Below are 20,785 nucleotides of genomic sequence, written 5' to 3'. Positions count from 1 at the left end.
GGCACTCCTGTCTTCTACTGCCTCCCGCAGTTTGGTCAAACTCATGCTGGTAGCTTCGAGAACACTGTCCAACCATCTCGTCTTCTGTCGTCCCCTTCTCCTTGTGCCCTCAATCTTTCCCAACATCAGGGTCTTTTCCATGGAGTCTTCTCTTCTCATGAGGTGGCCAAAGTATATTTTGCCTAATTCTGTCTATTAGAAGATCGGTCATTACTAACCTGCTGCCCTCTAGATGTTTTGGATTACAATTCCCATCAGCACCAGCCAGCTGGCTAGGATTGATGGAAGTTGTATTTCAAAACATATGGAAGTCACTGGATTTGCAAAGGCTGTTCTAGATTGTAGGTATGTGAATAGAAGGACTTTGATAAACTAGCATGGGGAAGCATTATTGACTTTAACAATTATTAGAGAGTGAAGGAAATCTGGAACAATGAAAGGCAATTAAGAGGTATAAACATTTTATTGTGGAATATTCCATATCCCCAAACTGCGGATTCTCACTTGCCGCATAGTATGATATATATCATGGGAAGAAAACTAAACTTTCAAGTTAATACAAAAGTCATTCAATTTTAAAATACTGGTAGCAGTACAAACTAGCCTGTTTAAAACAGTAAAAGAGCAGTAGCAGGTTGCTAATGGCAACAACACAATACAAAGATCACAATCTACTTGGAAGATTAGTTTTCTCATTTGGAAGCATGATTTTGATGAATGGTTATCACGTTGTACTTTAGAACATTTTGTTCTACATTTTCTCTGTTAAAAATATGCATGACTTATACAGGGAGGAGCATGGGATATAAACTGCTAACACAACACATCTATCCAATATTGATTTGGATACTTAGCTCTGTGTTGAAATGTCGCCACCCTACCATCTTAAGTAGATGAGAGAAATGTATTGGCCACAGTTTTTGTATGTGGCCTATACAAAGATTCCTTCAGCCAAAATTCTCAGTTTGTGTATTTAAAAATGATTTCAAAACCAAGGCTGGCTCCACATAGTTTGCTACAAGGTGACGTCCTATAGACCATTTCTACTAAAGGCTTGGCAACCAGAACAGTTGAATAAACCAGAGGAGAAGATGGTGCCCCTCAAAATCCCTATACAGAAATTGCCTGGAGTGGCATTTGAATCTAATTTCAGCACTTGTGATGATGCAGTGATCCTCATCACACATGAGGACTGCAGACTAGCTTAGGACAGCTTTGTCCTCCTTCCGAGGGGACTGGCTGACTGGACTTAGAAGGAATGACTGGTGTGGCTGCTGCTCGCGCCTCACTCCACCCCAACCCCGCAATATTATCTGTTGTCTGAATTAACTACCACATTCTGCCCAATAGCAGGACCAGCCCTTCATAAAACACTGTTTCTGCAAGTTGAATGCATTCTGCAAATTTTATCAGTTTACTGTACAGTGGTACCTCGGGTTAAGTACTTAATTCGTTCCGGAGGTCTGTACTTAACCTGAAACTGTTCTTAACCTGAAGCACCACTTTAGCTAATGGGGCCTCCCGCTGCCACTGCACCGCCAGAGCACGATTTCTGTTCTCATCCTGAAGCAAAGTTCTTAACCCGAGGTAATATTTCTGGGTTAGCGGAGTCTGTAACCTGAAGCGTCTGTAACCTGAAGCGTATGTAACCCGAGGTACCACTGTACTTTGTACAGACTGGGGATAATTTCACAATTGGCAGTATGTTTTCCAAAGCAGTTTTCTTTTGGTAATAAATTACAGAGGACTCCTGTAACTCATAGAATACTGAGGACAAGGAATAGAAGGTGAGAAGGGGCTCAGTGAAGTGAATACGCCCCACTTTCTCACTGCTCTGGGGATTCTAAAGTGTCCCTTTGAAACTGCTTTGGTTGCAAAGCCTTTAGGAGAAGCTGTCTACATTGCTTCTGTGTCTTCTCACTATTAATACAGCCATGAGAGCTAGCACTTTCGTTAAAATTGATTGGAGTTCAAAGAAAAGTTGTAAGAAAAGGTGTCAGGTACTCCAGCCGATTTTAAAAATAATCATAATAACATGAAGACGTTTCTAGCCCTTCTAAAACCCAAGAGAACCTAGTGTTGCTACACCCATTTTGCAGGTGGGTGGGCAGTGGAGGGTCATAGTTAAGTAGTGTATGACAACCCTGGCATGTTGGCTTACTTAAGGTAAATGCAGTGTGAAGTTAATTGTAGCAGCAAACCCTGCTGGAACTGGTTTCACTCAGAAGCTCCCATTCAGAGCTCCCAACTGGAGCCAATCCTTGCCAAAAGCAGCAGGACTTGCCTTTGGTGCTGAAGTTGAACAGCACCAAATGCTAAGCCCCACTGCCTAGGAACAATTGCAAATGCACAGCTCAGATTCACGTTCCCAGTTGTTCCTTTGCAATGGGGCTTGCACCAGACGCTGTTTAAATTCAGCACCAAAGGCAAGCTCGGCTGCTGTCTAGCCACCTTAGATCCACCTCACATTGTAGGATGCCAGGTGATGGGTGGATAGGGAGACCCCTCCACCTGCCAAAAGTAGCCTGCAGAGGGATGGCCACTGCTTGATCCAGCCCACCAGACAAAAGTGGTTCCCCACCCCTGCCATAGATGGGCCGCAGTTCTTTTTTTTTTTTTTTTTTTTTTTTTTGGTTAAAGGTTTTATTGATTTTCCATTTTCAAAACAAATATCCAATATCAATACTAAACATTAGTTTTTCACACACACACCCGTTGACTTCCCTCAGCTTCCATTTCTCGTTTATTAGATCAAATGATATGTTCTGCTGTTTATATATAATGCTATGTTATCACAGTGTTATATTCCTTGTTTTATGTAAATAAAATTGTAAATGTTTATTTAAATCCTACCAATGAGTCCATTTTTATTTTTTTTGGTGTTTCTGCAAATATATTGTAAAAGTCCCTGTTGTCCTTTTCTTGCAGTATGTCCATTAACTTTGCTAACTCTGCATAGTTCATCCATTTTTCTTGCCATTGTTTTTTAGGTGCTGTTGTAGCATACATAAATAATGTCCGTTTTTCTTTCAGCAGCTCTTGTCCTAAAATACCTAACAAAAACGCTTCTGGTTTTTTAAAAAATGTTATTTTAAACATTCTTTTCAGTTTGTTGTATATCATTTCCCAAAATTTTTTGATAATCTTGCAATGCCACCACATATGATAAAATGTACCTTCCCCTTCTTTACACCTCGAACAGTTCTTTTGTTCTGTTTTATACATTTTTGCCAATTTTACTGGCGTGATATACCATCATTTTCATGTAACTCTCCTTCAGATGGGCAGCAGTTCTAACCAATGAGAAACTAGGGAGTGGTAGGCCTGGAACACAGGTTTATCAGAAGCCAGGTCTGTCTAGACTTCACCACCACTCAGTCACCAGATGTACGTGACATGTTAGACTCACTCTAGTTTTGTTTGTTTGTTCGGTGTATTTATTGTATGGAGATAGCCTGACACATGTGTATTATGCAGTTTTGCTGCTGAAAACATTGTATACAATCATCCTACACCATGTGAGTTAGTCCATGTATACTATTCATTTCAGAGTAGGTTGTGGAGGAGAAATTCAGCTCTTATATATAGGCGAAGCTACCAAATTAACATTTTTTCAAAACAATACGTCAGCCAGCGCACGGCCATCCTTCAAAACTGCTCTGAATCATGCAGTGCAGGTCTCCAACCAAGTAATGTGTACTAAAATGCATAAGCAGTGTAAAGTGAAGCACATCTATTAGTGAAAAGAACATACAAAATGCATTCTATTACAGGAAATTGTTTTGCAAAAATGTCTATATTAGACAAAACTGCATACAAAAAATGTATTTATTAGGAGAAATCTGCACTGAAACACTGATGGATTTTCATGAGGACTTTTGGGGGGGTGAATTTGCAAAGTGGTGTGGAAATGTAGAGAACTGAAGACAGGAAAAATGAAAAAACACAGAGAAACTGAAATTGACAGGTTTATCCATCCCTATTTCAGATTTTGCAAAAATGTGTGTGTGTGTGTGTGTGTGTGTGAGAGAGAGAGAGAGAGAGAGAACAAGCTAAGCATAATGAAAGCAATAGAGGTGGTCCTATAAATCTGCTCTTTGCAATCCAAAATATTACGGGAGGGAGAGGTGGAGAAAGACAAATAGGACAACCAGCCTGTCCATGGGCTTACATAACTGCTCCCTCTTTATTTGGTCAATGTTGCTATTGTTTCCCAGGAGACGGTTATGCTGCCAGCTCTGGCAAAGCTGGAATACATTCTATATATGAACATTCAGAGGCACCAGCGCAGAACCTGGGTTCTTTTACTAGATTATAGGGCAGGGGGGAGGGAGGTTAAAGTGTCAATCGCTGAGTAGCATCCTTTTGTCCGCTCAGCTCTGTGGTAAGCTCTGCTGTTTTCTCATTAGCATGACACTGAAACAAGCACAGATTTGTCAGCCATTTGCTGCCATGCAACTCCCATTTGCAACGGTCATCAGGGGTGCCTCACGTCAGCTGAAAGCTCTATTGAAACAGACAAATGTTTGCCATGGTTGGGATTTTCCCATTTGGGGTTTCACAAAAGAAGGAAAACAGATGCTGCTCCTTGAGGGGAGGGGAAAAGGGGGGGCATAGCAGTTTGGTTCCTTATTTCCTGATTCCCATGAACCTCTTAGCTGCCCTGGCTTCAAAATAAACTTTCTCTGCTGAGTGTAACAATTTATGTTTGCAAGTTTTCCTTATTCATAACATTGACAAACAGTGCAAGCCTAGCCACGTCTGTGCAGAAGTAAGCCCTGTTGAATTCAATGGGGCTTACTCTCAGGGTAAGTGGGGTTAGGATTGCAGTTTAAAAGTGTGTCTGAAGTTGAAGACTGCAAGCACACTAAACTGATAGCATTGCTCAGGAAACTGTGGAACAACCAGCCTCATATAACCAACATGTTTAAGTCTAGTTAAGACATGAAGGGGTTAATATAATAGAGTAAGCTGTCCTGCCAAGCTTAGCTTACCTTGGGATGAAATGAGCAATCAAGCCTATTGTTCCCCTTCAGTCTACCTGAGAAGCTGAGTGTGTGAAGAGGTTTTGAGCTAGCTAGCATGTCTCTCACAAGCCACTTTTGAGTTCCTCTACCGATAATTTAGCAACTTTCACCACTTGGTAACTAAACCAAGTTTTACTGTGCAACCTTTGGAGAATTTGTAAGTAAACCGCTTTTTAATTTACCAAATGTATGGTCTTTTTCTTATGCTGGGGGAAGAGGGAAATGTTTGGAACTTCACTTTGTTTGGTGCCTGCTAAAAACTTTTTTGTGTAGGCAAGCCTACCCAGACATGAAATTCAGCATGTATTTTAAAATGCCATTTTAATTTATTTAGTTTTTAATTGCTGGTTTTATTTTATTATTCTTTTGCTAAGTTTTCATTAAAATTTGTAAATTTTGTAAATTGTAAAAGCTCAGTTCCGGGATTCAAAATGTATTCCTGTACTCAGAACTGATTAATTCTCAATTAATTCTGAAAGTATGTTTTTGACACCTGACTCCAGTTGGCAGACTGCGAAGTTCTAGTAACAAAGAAAGTAAACCTTGCAAGCCCAAAATCTGCTTTAAAGTATGGTTTAACATTGTGTGCGAACCTGGCCGCAGTAACAGGAACAGACTATTTGTTGTTGCAGAAGATGTTTATGCATAAATAATTCAGCACAAGATATGGGGTGGCCATATGTACTGTTTTACAGGGAAAGTTCTCAGTGAAAAGGGTTCCCTAGACCAGATCCAGTTATTAGAGTTGTTAAAGTCTAAGAATGGGAAGCAGTTGGTTTGAAGCTGTCTGTCGACAACTGGCAGCTGTACATCAGACTGAGCAGTAAGACAGGTCTGTTATTATGGGACTCAGCTATACAGCTCCAATTAAAACGTTTTAAGTGTGTTTTAAATGCAATATACAATGTTACACTAGATGGCGATGGTGAGCCTTATGGAAAATTCAATGTATTTTTAAAAATGCCTCAGCACTGCTGAAAGCCCAACTCCATCAGGCATCTCCTACCCCCTCAGCTGTGCCAGATGGTGCCTGAGTTTAATCCCCCCCTTCCCTCTGTTCTTGTGTGCACGGGGACTTTTTAGATGGTAAGCCACTCTGGGAGCCTTTTGAGGCTGAAGAGTATGGTACAAATGCTCTCAATAAATAAATATTATTGCTAAATTTGCATCTGGACATAGAAATTATCATACAAAGGTTCTATGCACAACTTTGTCCTCAGTTGGTCCTCTTTCGGGGGGGTAATTAAATTTCCACTTTTTCAGCAAGGCATAAGTAACGACTTTAATAAGATGTCCCTGAATTAAAGACCTGTCAATGCATTTTATGCATTCAAGACTTCTGGAAACCAGTTTGCAAGGAGTTTGTGAACATTCTACATTGCTAAGCAATTTCATGCTTTCTAAGCGGATTTGATAGCTTTTGGAGGGGCATAATTTTCTGGTATTTTTGTTTGTGGAAATATTGATGGCAGTGGAAAAATAAGATTAGTGGTATGCCTTCAGTTCACTCTGTTTCATTCTTTATATTTTTGAGCTCCCACCCCCACCTCATAATTCAGCGGTGTGGATTCTCTGGCCCACATGCCAAATTCGGCTGGACAGGAGTCCTAATTTAGACCACCACGAGACTGTTTTCCCCAAGCCATTTCCATTTTATATCCCACCAGGTAATGTAGGTAAAGACACAGTTGTCAAGGAAGAACTGGTCACCTTAAAATGCACTCTTATTTGTTCCTCGGCAAGCAGGGCTCATATTCAGTGCCTATTAAAGTTGGCGTCCAATATAAGACCTGCTGGGCTTGATCCCAAGTAGAGCCAATCCCTGCTGAAAATGGGGCTTGACGTCAGCAGCTGATTGGTGGTGACTTCAAGGCCTGCTGGGATTTGACTGGCCTGGAGTTTCTGGTTGGGTCATCAGTGACCGGCTGATCAGTCGTGATACCAAGCACTGCTTGGATCAGCTTGAATCTTCCTTTGCAATGAGCTTGAAGTCAAGATACACTGCAGAGGTAAAACAGGTCACCTGATGCATGTTTTAACTGGTCACATTTATTTTTTCCCATGTTCGAAGCTATAGATTCTAAATCGCTAATAATGTCACACACTAACAGCAATGTGTGACTTATCTGTGAGTTGAGAAGAAACGGCTTCAGTGCTGGCAACTAAGCCTGGTGACTGGCTGCCAACTCCCTCCTAACTCCTTCGGTTGTGAGCTGCCCTGTCAGATGGAGAGAGAAAGGTGCTAAAATGTGTGACTAAGAACTGCTCGTCCCACCTCACCTCAAGCTTCCTGTTCCATTTTCCCTTGTTGCATGCCACATCTAGAGCCATCACTGTAGAGCTGGGTAAGGAACCTTTTTCCGCCAGAGGCCCGCATTCCATCCCAGGTGAACTCTCAAGGGCCACATGCCAGGGGTAAGCAGGGCCAGAGGCGAAAGTGTGCAGAGCAACAAGCGTAAATTTTACCTTTGTATAGTAGGCTAGTTCCTACACAGACACTCCTCTCTACAGTCCACCCAGACAAGCCAAAGGCATTATCAGAGTTCAAGGACACATGCCAGCCCAGCAGAAACACACACAAAAGTTGTGAAGCAGAGCCAAGGAGAGACATGGCCTGTGGTGAGTTCCAAGGGCCTGCTGGAGAGCGCTGAAGGGCTCCATTTGACCCCTGGCCTGAGATTTCCCACCCCTGCTGTAGACACTAGTGACTAGAGCCTTCTTTAAGTTTTATCATGATAGTCAATCATGAGAAAACTTAAAGAAGGGAACAGGGAACAGGGAAGGTGGAATAATTTAGAGTGGTTTCCACTGCAGTGAAAACAGTCTGAAAATGAGTTACGCCAGGCTCTCCATTTATAATATGATCCTGAGGGGGTTTTGTTTGGCAACCCCACAAAATGCAGTGTCAATCCCTCCTTAGTAAATGTGCTTAAGGACTGCAGCCTTGGTTCCTCTTGGCCTGCCAGGATCTGCTCCCATGAGGCATGAAACCCGTTTTGGCAGCACCTGCTGTTTCACAGAGAGCGTGAACTCACTCCGCCAGCTGTAATAAACCCCATTGTTCCTTCCAAAGGCAGCTTCCCCACTAGTGACTATTTTTCCTCCTCCACCTGGCGCTGCCTGCCTGCCACCATTTCTTGTTGAGGGGGTATTGCAGCTGGTCTCCTGGCTTTGTGGAGTTGTGTGGTGTTTTGTGAGGCTGCGTAAGGGCCAAGGCTTAATTTAACTCTCCCTTTTTAACCTGGGATGTTGGCTGCTCCAGAGAAGGGTTAGTCATGTATAACCCTAGGTATCCAAATCTGTGATGCTTCCCTCTGAAGATGGTGCTGGCCTTGTGGAGGAAAAGCAGCATTCTGGGAAATGCATGTACTTAACCATTCGTCCATTGCTTTTTTAATGGATATTTCATTTGATCCCCCCCCCCCGCCAAGTACAATATGTATGGGAGTGTCAGCAAACTTAATAGAAGTATCTGAGGCACAAATGTGCATAACTAATAGATAACTTTCTGCTTTTTGACCCTCCTCCCTCAATTTTTCTCCCCTTATGCTCTATCCAACTCCATCGTAAAGGCTCAGACCCTGACCTACTTGCCTTGATTTGGAACTTTTTAAAAAGACGTGGTTTATTAATTTGAGGTCAGATTTGACATCTTAAGAGTTGAGCACGCAGTGAAAGAAAGGTCTCCAAGAAGGATTCTTGTGCCGAAAACTGCCGAATGCCCTTTAAAAGGCCTCGAGCCAGCCTACACAACACCACTTCTTTTTCTTCACACATCCCACCTGATTCCTGTCGTAAGGTGGAACGTTCACCTGTGAGGCACTTCATCCGTTCCATTGCCTTTCCGTCTGTGACAATACTGGGGGGGATTTTTATTCAGGAAGGAAAAAATAAAACACCCAAACACACAGCCAGACTGCAGCTGCCCTAAAAGGAAAGAGGAAGCCAAGGGGACTGGCGAGCATCTGCCGGGGAGCTCTGACTTCTGCCTTTGAGCCGTGATGCTCCTTCCTGTGCCTCTTACGTTTGTGACTTTCCACCTGCCCCCCTTTCCACCACAACTCATTTTGCATGCAGCACACGTGGTACGGAAGGGCTCTGTGTGTGTCTCTGCATCTCTCTCTGGCAAATTAGTCTGAGGAGGAGGAGAGCGTCATGCTGGTTCCCTTTCTGTCTGCAGTTCACTCGAGTTGAAAGAACTCTGTCCAGATACCATTCTCTGGTGAGTCTAGAAGATGAATGTCTGTTAAAAGTTCACTGTAAGTAGCTCGCTGGGATTTTTGTTAAGAGAAATGTTTAGGGCAAGGCACCCACTGCCCAACTTAACTGTACCTCTTAACTGTACAGCTGATGGGGGCTTTTTGATGTTTAGCATTGCACATGAAACTTAGCACCAATATCAAGCAGGTTAGGGGTGTTCTTACATTGACAGGTGTAATCCATCTGGTTACAACTGTCTGCATCCACATAGCTTACTACTATAGATTATCTTTTCACATTGCCACATATTTTACAGCATGCTGTACATAGTGCTTGAATGGAGTGGAATCAAGAGTTGTTTTCACTAGTGTAATGATGCTTTTATGTCAGGTTGTCGAGAGAATATTTGTATGTGGGAGCACCTTTTAGTTCACAACTGATGCTTGAGACTAATCAAAGCCTTTTCAGAGGATTGAAGGCAGTTTGAGAGAGAGCTTACCACTTGTGGTGTGCACACTCAGTCCACTTTTCACTTGGGTAAAATAGACTTTGCGGATTTTGTACTGTGTCAAACACTCTCAGAAACCAGAGGTGACAAGGAGAGAAAACTAACGTGTGTGCATGTCACAGGAAGGGAAGCCTCTCTCTCAAATCACTTTCAGCTCACTGTTGTTGTTTGTATTGAGTTTGAGTTTGCAGAAGGGGGGAATAAAATATTGTTAATATTTGCCTCCTCATTCTAAACAGGCAAACAAAAGGACTCAAAGGAGCAAACATTGTTAAAGCTTCCTTAACCAAAATCCTGATGAAGGTGCTAAGCAGCTGCAATACAGTGAGTCTTTATTGCCCCTTCAACTAATCTACTCTCTGAAGATGTTATTACGCATAACTGAATGGGATTTTCACGATATCCTGCCTTTGTTTTGATTTGCAGCCCAAAACCATAAATGCGAGTGATATGGAGACTTTGATTGCATGCCAGTCAGAGGTAAACACCAGCTTCAAATTCTTTGCTGAGTCTTTACGTTACAGGCTACAATCCTAAGCATGCTTCGTAGGAAGTATGCCCCATTGAACTTAGTGGGACTTACTTCTGAGCAAAGCTGCTCAGGATTGTACTACACAGCTCTGCCACTATGAAATCGCAGTCAGTCAAGGTTTTGCTATGCTTAATTGAAGTCAGAACAGAAACACTGCTATTGTTGCTATTGCCATTACTGTTGTCTTTTGAAATACCCAGAGTTGCCATGTAGCCCTTAGCTTGTGCCTTCATGCTTATTGCATTAAAATTGTGTTTGTCGAAATTCAGTCATGAGCCTTGAGTGCAGTCCACAGTCTGGTAACTTGCAAGCAGCTCTATGTGGTCTGTTCTAGAGTGAATTAGGATGACATGCTTAACTGATATGGATGTACATCCCACTGAAATGAAAAATAGCTCTTTTCAGATGCTCTCGCCTGCTCGCCCAATTACAGTTGTGTGAAGGGAGCAGCAGGGGCCCCATTCACACATTGGGTGTGAGGTCTGAGGCAAAGTTCCCGCCGTACGATTGTGGGCTCACAATATGATTTAGAACTCTGATCACTACCAAGCCAAGTTCACGGTGCTTGTTTTTATATATACAGCCTGATATGGCTAGGGACCAAGATATTTGATGAAATGCCTTATCTCATATCTACATTGCCTGGGCATGAAGGTCAGGTGGGAATGCCTTCCTGTTCCTGATGGTGCCACGTCTGTCACAAATCTGGTATGTGGTTACTTGACAAAAGGCATTCTCCACACACTCTGGAAACCCCTTTCGCTCTCAGATAAGATCAGTGGCGGCACTTCACAGCTTTCAATAAAAATTTCACCCAGGCTTGATTTTTTGCTTTTGCTTGATTTTTGTTTCCATGGTTTTTTGCATTTTGTCATTAAAATTTGTTCTTGTTCTATGGGCTGATGATGCTTTTATAGATGATTATTTAATGGCTTGGGTTGGTGTATTTTTAATGCAAGTATATTGTAAACAAGTTTGAGTCTGTTGCTTGATTCTGTTGCACATCTTTTGAGGGGGGTACACCAGCTGCTAAGTTTTGAAAATAAAATAAATACATTTGTACAGCAGGTTCCCTGCTTCAGACCTTGTCCCTGTAATGTCTGAATGGAAGGGTACAGGGCCAGCAAAGACCAGGCAGCAGCCACCAGGGCCCTGTTCTCCCATTCCCACCCCCCATGTAGTTGTAGTTGTAGGAGGAAAAAGACCCGAAAAGGACATGAGACTTTGCTAAAGTAAAGATGTTTTGAATTGAGCTGTAAAGCTGAAGCCTGTATGACCATAATACTGAAGCCTAAACATATTTCACTTTAAAGCTCCATCAATTTCAATGAGACACTGTCCTATGATGTGCAGTTAGAGCCTTACTTGGGTCTATGGCTATGATCCAAAGACCTGCTTAGGTTCACAGAAGAAGCTTGCACTACTCCCTCTGGGATTGTTGACTTTTTCTGTGAGCCAATAACCCCCATGCCAAATTGCAAGCTGTTTTCGAAACTCAGTTGCTCAGTTACAAAAGCTGAGGGGGGGTGATAGGGAAGAAAGGTATCTGAGAAAGCAACTTGTGCCCAACTCATCCCATAGTTCACTCTATTATTGTTTTCTATAAAAATTGATAAGAGCTACACCAGGGAACCTAGCATCCTGGGATTGCACATGCCAGTCCATGTAACTTCCAGCCCTACTGTTGCCAATATGGACTGTTTGCTTATCCCCTCCCAAGTGCCAGGCAGAAGTTGTGAGACAAATTGAAGGAAGTTTGCTTTCCATTTGGGGGAAGAGACATTGCACAGACATATTATGGCAGTGAGCTACGTGGATATGCTAACTAAATAAACCATTGAAGTGACTTTCTTTCTTACTGATTATTGTTTATTCCAGGCTGACATCAAGAAATGCCACTTGTTCATGCCATGTGACACTGAAGACGGACTGTGTCATCTGACTGGTGCGTTTTAACAGGGAAATGGTGCCCTTTGATAAGCATGAAAATGAGTCATTCTGCCATGCCATAACTATGCTCCTTAATTTTACTATACAAGTGCAATCAAGTGCTGAAACATTTCCTTTGCTCCACTGTGCAGTAGCAGCAGATATTAGGATTTGTCTTTTCAGAGGTTATATTTTGTTTCTTCCTCCTGGGGCCATTCTGTGCGATGGAACAGCAGCAGCCTGGCACGCCCCCACGTTTAAGACTGGGATTACAATCAGCATCAGCTTTCTAAATTGCCCCCTGGTGGCAGCCCTGCATAGAACTGAGGTTTCTAATAGTAGGCAACGAGTTTGGCTGGAAGACCATTGTAAAGCCAAAGCAAAGGGGCTACAGACTAAGTCTTCCACCTTAGTTATGCTGCATCTGCACTGTACATTTGAAGCACTGTTATACCACTTTCAGGATACTGAGAGTTGCTAGGAGGCCTCTGTTCCCCTCATGAAGCTCTATGAGCCAATGCCCTCTTTCTCCTTGTCTGTTCGTTTTACATTTTAGGCTGCACATCATATACTCACTTAGCTGGGAGTCAGGCCCATTGAATCTAATGGGGCTCACCTCTGAACAGGCACACATAGGATTGCACCATTAATCGCCTATACTTCATGGCTTCTCTTTCTTCCATGGGCGTTTTACGTCTCTTTATACAATTTAGCAGTAATATGTCATTCACCCATGTATCTAATGTTACTCATTTTTCTTGTTCCTTTTTCTTCTCTCCAACAGATAGTAATAAGAAGAGAAAGAAAGTAATATCTTGGCCATTTATGCTGAGAAGAACCACCACTGGATCAGAGACTCTGGGGAATCTGGAATCTGACCTGAAACATCCTCTGTTTGATCAGCCATTGTCGATTGTCTGCAGTGAAGATGATATGCTGCCCAAGCCAATACAGGTAAGCAAAGCGTATACATATTCCAGGTAAACAGTTGTGTTACAATGACTTTGTTGGGTTCTCTGCGGCTGTTCCTAATGAGATGACAAGCAGCCTTTCTTTTGTTCTTGTTCTTTTGCGTACATAGGATATCCTTACAATGCTCTTCTTGGAAGGGCCTTTAACAGAAGGAATATTCCGGAAAGCTGCCAACGAAAAGGCCCGCAAGGAGCTGAAAGAAGAGTTAAACTTTGGAGGGAAAGTTGATTTTGAAGATAAACCTGTTCATCTGTTAGCAGTGGTTTTAAAGGTATATTTGCTTGGTTTCTTGCTGTAACAATTTGTTTCATTACCCCAACTCTTGGAAAAGGCACCAATACTTACTGTTACACTATAGCAAAACATGTTTCCTCCGTGTTAAAATGAGGCTCATTATCTTTCAGGACTTCCTTCGAAACATTCCCCATAAACTGCTGCTCTCTGAGCTTTATGATGAGTGGATGATGGCACTGGAGAAGATGACCCACCACAAAAGGACTGAAGCAATGAAAGAGTAAGCTGATCCTCCTTCAGAAAGTCTCTTATTGCTGTGCCTTGCAATGCAGTGGGATCCTGATCCTAAACAGCTTTTATCTCAGCTCCTACAGCATTTATCTCAGCTCATATTTATTCTGGTAATGGTTTAAGGAATCTGGTAATGGTTTAAGGAATCATTTAGGTGGCTGTTAAGATCACCTCAATGATTCCTCATGATTCTTATTGAAAGTACACCTGAACATGCTTATTTGTGAAACTGGTCGATATCAATGGTAATCATGCTTAGGAATGCAGTCTAAGAGTGATTCTAAGTATGTTTGCTCAGAAATAAGTCTCTCTGAAGCTGGGCTTATTCTCCAATAAGTATGGGTCAGATTGCATCCTAAGGCTTGTAATCATATAAACTTAGTGGGAACTTACTTAAGAATAAACCTATATATGGTGAAACTACAATTTGTGCAGTCAACAACAAGGGAAGGTTTGAGGGTTTTCTCTCCCAAACCGTGACCTTGCTTTCAATAATTTTTCTTCTCTAGTTCAAAAGGGTGTGAAAGTGGTCCTAAGAGTGCAAATGTGGTAGAAAGTTATGTATTCCCACTGCCAAGGCAATTGGTATGTCAAGACAGAAAATGTTAATTCAGTCGCCTAGGCCAGTGGTTGTTCAACCAGTGTGCCATGGAACCCTGGGGTGCCTTGAATGATGGCCAGTGGTGCAGCGGGAAACACTGGCCTCTGTCCCTCTTTCCATCCCTCCCTCCTCTGATGCCCTCTCACATCTCTGCCTCCCAAGGGCTTGCACAGCTGTTTGTTGCAACAGCTCTGGCTACAAGCTCCACAGGCAATTGGTGCTTCTGGGGCTGGCCAGGGGGTGCTTCCCAGGCCCCTGTGGGGCAGTGTGAGGAGGTGCCTCTCTTTGGGGCGGGGGGGGCAGCTCAAAGACCGGGGGTGGCAGCTGCGGTTGCCCAGACGACTCCCAAGGAGAGAGGAGAGGAAGCTGAGGGAACACTCCACAAGGGAGGGTATTTGAAATAGGGTGTGAGGCTGCCAGCTCTGCAGGCAAGAGGTGACATAACTGGGCTCTTGAGCCCCACAGGAATGCTGCAGGAAAAAAATGTAGTCGGTCAAGGGAGCCAACTCAAAAAGTTTGAAAACCTCTGGCCTAGGCAATGGGGTTGTATTTACTCTTTCCTACAATTTCCTACAATTCAGGGACGCAGGTGGCGCTGTGGGTAAAACCTCAGCGCCTAGGACTTGCTGATCGCATGGTCGGCGGTTCGAATCCCCGCGGTGGGGTGCGCTCCCGTCATTCGGTCCCAGCGCCTGCCAACCTAGCAGTTCGAAAGCACCTCCGGGTGCAAGTAGATAAATAGGGACCGCTTACCAGCAGGAAGGTAAATGGCGTTCCGTGTGCTGCGCTGGCTCGCCAGATGCAGCTTGTCACGCTGGCCACATGACCCGGAAGTGTCTGCGGACAGCGCTGGCCCCCGGCCTCTTAAGTGAGATGGGCGCACAACCCTAGAGTCTGGCAAGACTGGCCCGAACGGGCAGGGGTACCTTTACCTTTACCTTTACAATTCAGAATGAGGACTTTGTTTGCCTCATGAAGTATCAGCCAAATCTGAATGGCTACATGGCATCATGAAGGTATCATCATGTCACAGTGATCACATCACCAGATCTGAATGATAATGTGAAACATGTCATCTCTATGTGATCCCTATGATCTCAATGTGATCCCTGAATGGCAAGGATGAAGCAGTGAAGAAGCCCTTCACCGACTGCAGCTTGATGCAGGACGGAGGCGAAAGAGTGAAACGTACAGTATTTTTCATAAATGTTTTTGCACACTTTGAAATAGCAACTATCGCAGCAAAAACAAAGCTCACACTAATTTGGAACATCGTAAATTGTAGTCCTAAGTGTATTTACTTTCGAGCAAGCTCCACTGAATTCAGTAGGATTTACTGCTGAGTAAGCATGATTAGGATCCGGTTATAACAAGTATTGAAAGCTTACAATCCAGTTACCATTTTACTAAAATAAACAGTGAGTGAGTAATGGTATGCCACAAACAAATACATTCAAATACTGAGAACTTTTAAGCCACATTGAAGTCAGTAGGAATAAAATGTGCTCAACCCTGGATGAACTGTGACCATATTTTCAGTCACCTTTTCAATCCTGTAGGGAAAATAGCCAACCCTCTGTGATAGCTAAGAACTGACTTACATGGAATAAATGTCAATCTTTATTTATTTATTTATTTGTTTGTTTATTTTAAAAATGTGCATACCATGCTTATTATTGTTACAAATATCAAATCAGGTGCTTTTTTAACTCCATAGTTTTAAATCGGAATTACACTGTTTGGGGCCTGGTCAGGAGTTTGTGGTTAGCCAGTTTCGACCATACAAAGCTGCAGTCTGGGGACTTTTGAATGGGAATTTTGAGAGACCACTTTAAGTGAGCATTTCCACATTTGAGCGGAAGTATCACTCATACTGGTGAATCTGATGGTTTTAAAAAAGCAGAAGTTTCTGAGGATGACTTTTTCCTCTCATATGTTCATTTCTTTAGGGTTGCAAGCAAACTCCCGAGACCCAACCTTCTTCTGCTCAAGCATTTGCTCTGCGTGCTTCACCACATCAGCAAAAGCTCAGACATCAACAAAATGGATTCCAGCAACCTTGCCATCTGTGTTGGGCCAAACATGCTGACTCCAGTTCGTGACCAAAGCCTTCCACTTGAAGCCCAGAAAAAGCTAACAGATAAGGTTGGCTTACTTTTGCTTCCTGTTCCCGTCATGTTCGCTTTTCATCTTTTGCTATTTATTTTCCAAAATAAAGGCCATTGCTATGACACACATTGAAACACAGGAAGCTGACTTATGGCGAATCGGACCAATAGTCCAGCTATTTCCCCATTGACCACCCTAGCTTCATGCAGCATATAGTTAAACTATGGAGCTCACTCCTCAGAGTAATAACAATGATCTTATTATTTATACCCTGCCACCTGATTCCAGGCTTCTCTCAGGCATCTCCAGCAGGCTTCAGTGGTGATGGGCAAAGGCCCTGAGCCAAAACAGGTGGGGAAAGCAAGGCAGGTTAGCCATGCATTTCCTTTCCATCCCATCTGCAGGACTACACCATATATGTCCTGCAAATTTCCCTTCCAGAATTCTTAAATGTGAAGAACTATACAAATAACTGTTGGTTGAGACGAATGCCTGATTAACAAATATCCTTCTTTGATTTGCACAGGTGAAGACACTGGTGGAATTTCTGATTGATAACTGCTTTGATATATTCGGGGAGGAAATCTCTTCACTGTTCAGCATCTCTCCTGATGATTCCCTGGACAGGCCAGGTACTAATAATATTCTATATCTGCATCCGGCTTCTTTAACGATTTGGCTAATCACGATTCAGAGAAATGTTTTCTCTTGAATGTGCCAGGATTTCGTTGAAAGTGCCACACCGATAGCTTGATATAATTGTTCATTGTTGGTTTATTTAGACGTGTTCTAAACTGCTGAGGAAGTGGTTAGTGATAGCCAACAAACCACAATGCTGGATCCTGTCCAACTGTTAAGCAGATGTATCTCAAAAGGAACATAGGAAGCTGCCTTTTGCTTAGTCAGACCAGTGGTCCATTGAGCTCGGTGACAGTGGTTCTTCAGGGTTCTGTCAGGGGTCTCTTCCAGCCCTACCTGGGGGTAGAGTCTGGGGCCCCTTCTGCATGCAAACCAAATGCTCTCCCACTGAGCTCGGGTTCTTCCTCTGACAGTCTCATATGTGAGTCTAATCCTATTAACCTACCACTAAAGTGGCTCTCCTACAAGAGTAGGCAAAAAGACCTCATTAAGCCCCGTGAAACTTCAACTAGAGGTACAGCCTTGAGTGGTGCTTTGCAGGATCAATGGACATATGAAAGAACCCTGGGTAAATGTGGAATGTCAATGTCTTTGGTTCTCACTTCCTTTTTACGCAGTTTGAGAAGGGTCAAAATGAGGTATCTGCTTCACCCGCAGAAGATCCCAGGCTCAGTTCCCAGTATCTCCAGGTGGAACTGGGGATGTTCCCTGTCTAGAACCCTGGAAAGTTGCTGCCTCTCAGTGTTGATGACATTGAGATAGCTGGGCCAGCATTCTGACTCTGTATGAGCCAGTTTCCTGTGTCCCTATGGCATCTCAGGATGGCTGTATGTTGACCTAATAGCAGGCAGTTGTGTTTTACCTCAGAAACGTCAATAGAATTTCTCTGGCATTTAGAATGTGAGAAACCAGGATGAAGGACCTCTCATTTCTGAAGATAAAATTTTTTACTGTATATGTTTATATAGTATTTTTAATCATCAGAGATATTAGACAGAGCATGGAGGGGAGAAAAACCATGTGTATTTTGGTAAAAACATGAAAAATAAAAGTCACCAGTTCCCTAGGTTGGTAGAATTGCACACTACAATTTTTGGTAAATTCAAAAATATTGTTCTTAATATTGAGGAATGTGGGCATTTGTCCATGACACTTTTAGAAGTAGAAAAATTTCAGGGGTACCCTGCCCTCCAGTTGTTGTTTGTCAGACCCAACCAACATAGCCAATAGTCGGGGGTGATGAGAATTGTAGTCCATCAACATCTGGAAGGTACCACTTTGGCTACCCTTAAATTATAGGCTTTCATATTGCAGAACCAGATTTGTCTTTCTACTGTGTTTGGAAGGTTTTAGCCCGCCCGCCCCTCCATTGCTATTTATATGCAATATATACATTTTTGTTGCTGCTAATGGTAATTGGCTAATTTATAAAGACTGGACCTGCCCCAGTTTGCTCACATTTGCTTCCTCTCCTCCAGACACGTTGTCTGCTAGACGCCAACATGATTCTGCCTATGACAGCACAGATTTTGAGGAAGAATGCAATTCCAGTGAACTCCAGGCCAACGATCTACCACAAGCCAGGGGGACAGAACACAGGTGCGGCGGTACAGAGCTGTACTCTCCAGAGCCAGGAGCCCAGACTCCACCTGTCTCTTCTCCTGTGACCCGGTTTAAAAAATCCATAGGCAACCTGGATAGGAGGTTCTCTGAGCCAGACATGCTCTCTTCTAAGGGCTGCCAGGGAAGCTGTATGAGAAGCCAGAAGTTAGCCAGAAGTGAGGAGAGTGTCATTCGGCAGGAGGAACTGCGGTTGAAGTGCCAAGGCCTGAGAGAGGAAATGGCAGGAGAACGTCGTCTTGCAGGCCTCTATAGGAACAAGAAGCCATCCAACCTGACAATAAAAACTAGTCTGCTGTCGGAATTGTCAAACAATTCATTGCCCAGAACATCCTCTGGCAGTTCGCTAGACAGTGCTTCTCCAGTCTCTGATTGTTCTGTCTTCACCAGCTCACCACTGACGTCGCCTTCCATCGCCCAGAAAAACGCCTTAACTCGGCCGCAGTCTTTTTCTACCAAGGCTTCCAGCGGAAGTGACACCACCTCCATCAGAGAGCTCAAGAGGCATTCCATGTCGTTTTCTGTGGCAACCCGCAAGAAGGTGCTAGCGAAAACCCAAAGCTGCGGTATAGGTGGCTTTCAGAGGGACAGTTTCAAGAAGGACTCCAAGAAAGAGAGACATCTTTCCTGCCGCATAGTCCACGCAACTTGTGCTGATGACCACAGCCCAGCACCTTCGCGGGGTCAACCGAGGTCTCGTTTCATGTCAGCAGATGAAGTGTTTCGGCTTGTGGACCAGAGGAATCCTGGAAATCCTCCGTCTTATGAGGAGGCTACCAGAAACTGCTCAGCTGCTAGGCTTCCCTCATACAGTAGCTTAACGGTTCGAAATATGAGATCCACTGTGCTGTCTCCAGACTTTGAGCCTCAGCGTCCGAGACTCAATAAAGAGGTTACAAACAAAGTATACAAGGACTTTTTTAATGACAGGCTCTCTGTGACCAGTGATCCTAAGGACAAGGCACCAGCCGTTGACTTTGTTATTGGAATACATTCCCGAGCTAATTTGCCCCTAACCCCTCAAGTCTATCGCCTCAGGACCATGTCTGGGTCTTATCAAAAGAACAAACAAGAATACCTGACACAGCCATGCAGCCAGCCAGCCTTTGGCCACATACAGTGCGCTAAGGAATCCTATGTTTAACTTATATGTCCCCTTTCAACACAATATCTGCTGTACACATGGTACAAAAGCAAGTCTTTCAACTGCATCTAATATAAGCTCACCTATGTCTACCTTTCCTTGAAAAGGTAGCCTTCTCAGTGTCATATGGAATACACACTGTTCTTCCTGAAATGTGTAAATGTGTAGCTCTTGTACATAATGGATATATCTCTTGTTATTGGTGTCTGTGGGTTTTAAAGCTATACAAGAGGACTGGTGGTTTTATTCATCTTGTTCCTTATACATTGTGTGATCATTCCTTTACCCCTTAAATATAGCCAGGAGTCCAGACTGCTGTAGGAAATGCTCTAGACCATCTGAACAATGAGCTGCTTTGTCTGGGTTTGCATTACTCAAGTGTCCTAGTGTCTACCACTTCCCCTTTATATGCTATTTCCAACTGAAATAAACCTCCGTCTTATGAAATGGTCCCCAGCCAAAAATAAAAATTAAAAATGCAGGATCTGCTTTCTGTTTCTTTAGGTTATCACTAAAAATCCAAGCAAATACCCTCATCTGCAATATCTTTTCTGCTAGTTCAATGGATCTGAAGATTTGCCTTTCTGAATAAATGTTCATCCAGGTCACTATTCTGTCTCTTAATGTAGCCTGTCAGATGCTTGAGCACAATGGAGATTAGATCAACAGAGATATGCTACCTTCATTATTGCTGTTAGCTAAGAACCCATTACAACCGGGTGCTGTGCAGAAAATTATTTAAAAACAAAAAGGCACCAACCCCAAAGTTTCCAATTTTTAATGCTGTCTCCTCCCAATTTCATTATCCCACCTCAAATTCTAACAAGATCCCGCTTTTCAAAACCTAGCAGAGAATAATTCAGGGTAGTGTTCAACTAGGTTTTACTCACAGTAGACCAATTGTAGTTAATGAACCTAACTTAGTCATGTTCATCAATTTTAATGGGTGTACTCTGAATCAAGCTTAGTTGAATTTTAC

At 43.1% G+C, this 20,785-nt stretch overlaps 1 protein-coding gene across 3 annotated transcripts; it reads left to right on the top strand.

The window, feature by feature from the left end:
- The first annotated feature begins 5,046 nt into the window (after nucleotides 1-5,046).
- On the top strand, nucleotides 5,047-20,287 carry TAGAP (T cell activation RhoGTPase activating protein). Of its 3 annotated transcripts, none has more exons than XM_080998448.1 (11): nucleotides 5,047-5,184; nucleotides 9,208-9,286; nucleotides 9,975-10,059; nucleotides 10,162-10,215; nucleotides 12,146-12,212; nucleotides 12,981-13,150; nucleotides 13,278-13,439; nucleotides 13,573-13,682; nucleotides 16,244-16,439; nucleotides 16,930-17,035; nucleotides 18,521-20,287. In XM_080998448.1, the coding sequence occupies exons 2-11, from the start codon at nucleotides 9,267-9,269 to the stop codon at nucleotides 19,804-19,806; spliced, it is 2,256 nt and encodes a 751-aa protein (XP_080854574.1). In that variant the 5' UTR covers nucleotides 5,047-5,184; nucleotides 9,208-9,266; the 3' UTR covers nucleotides 19,807-20,287. The 3 variants fall into 3 exon arrangements, with proteins under 3 accessions (XP_080854574.1, XP_080854575.1, XP_080854573.1); XM_080998449.1 differs by lacking the exon at nucleotides 5,047-5,184 and adding an exon at nucleotides 7,249-7,266; XM_080998447.1 differs by lacking the exon at nucleotides 5,047-5,184 and having other exon boundaries at nucleotides 8,720-9,286.
- Nucleotides 20,288-20,785: the final 498 nt, after the last annotated feature.

Source organism: Podarcis pityusensis (assembly GCF_964106645.2).
Source record: "Podarcis pityusensis genome assembly, chromosome: 3".
NCBI classification, from domain to species: domain Eukaryota; kingdom Metazoa; phylum Chordata; class Lepidosauria; order Squamata; family Lacertidae; genus Podarcis; species Podarcis pityusensis.
Note: the sequence above shows the minus strand (reverse complement) of the source record. Positions and strands in the feature narration are given on the sequence as shown.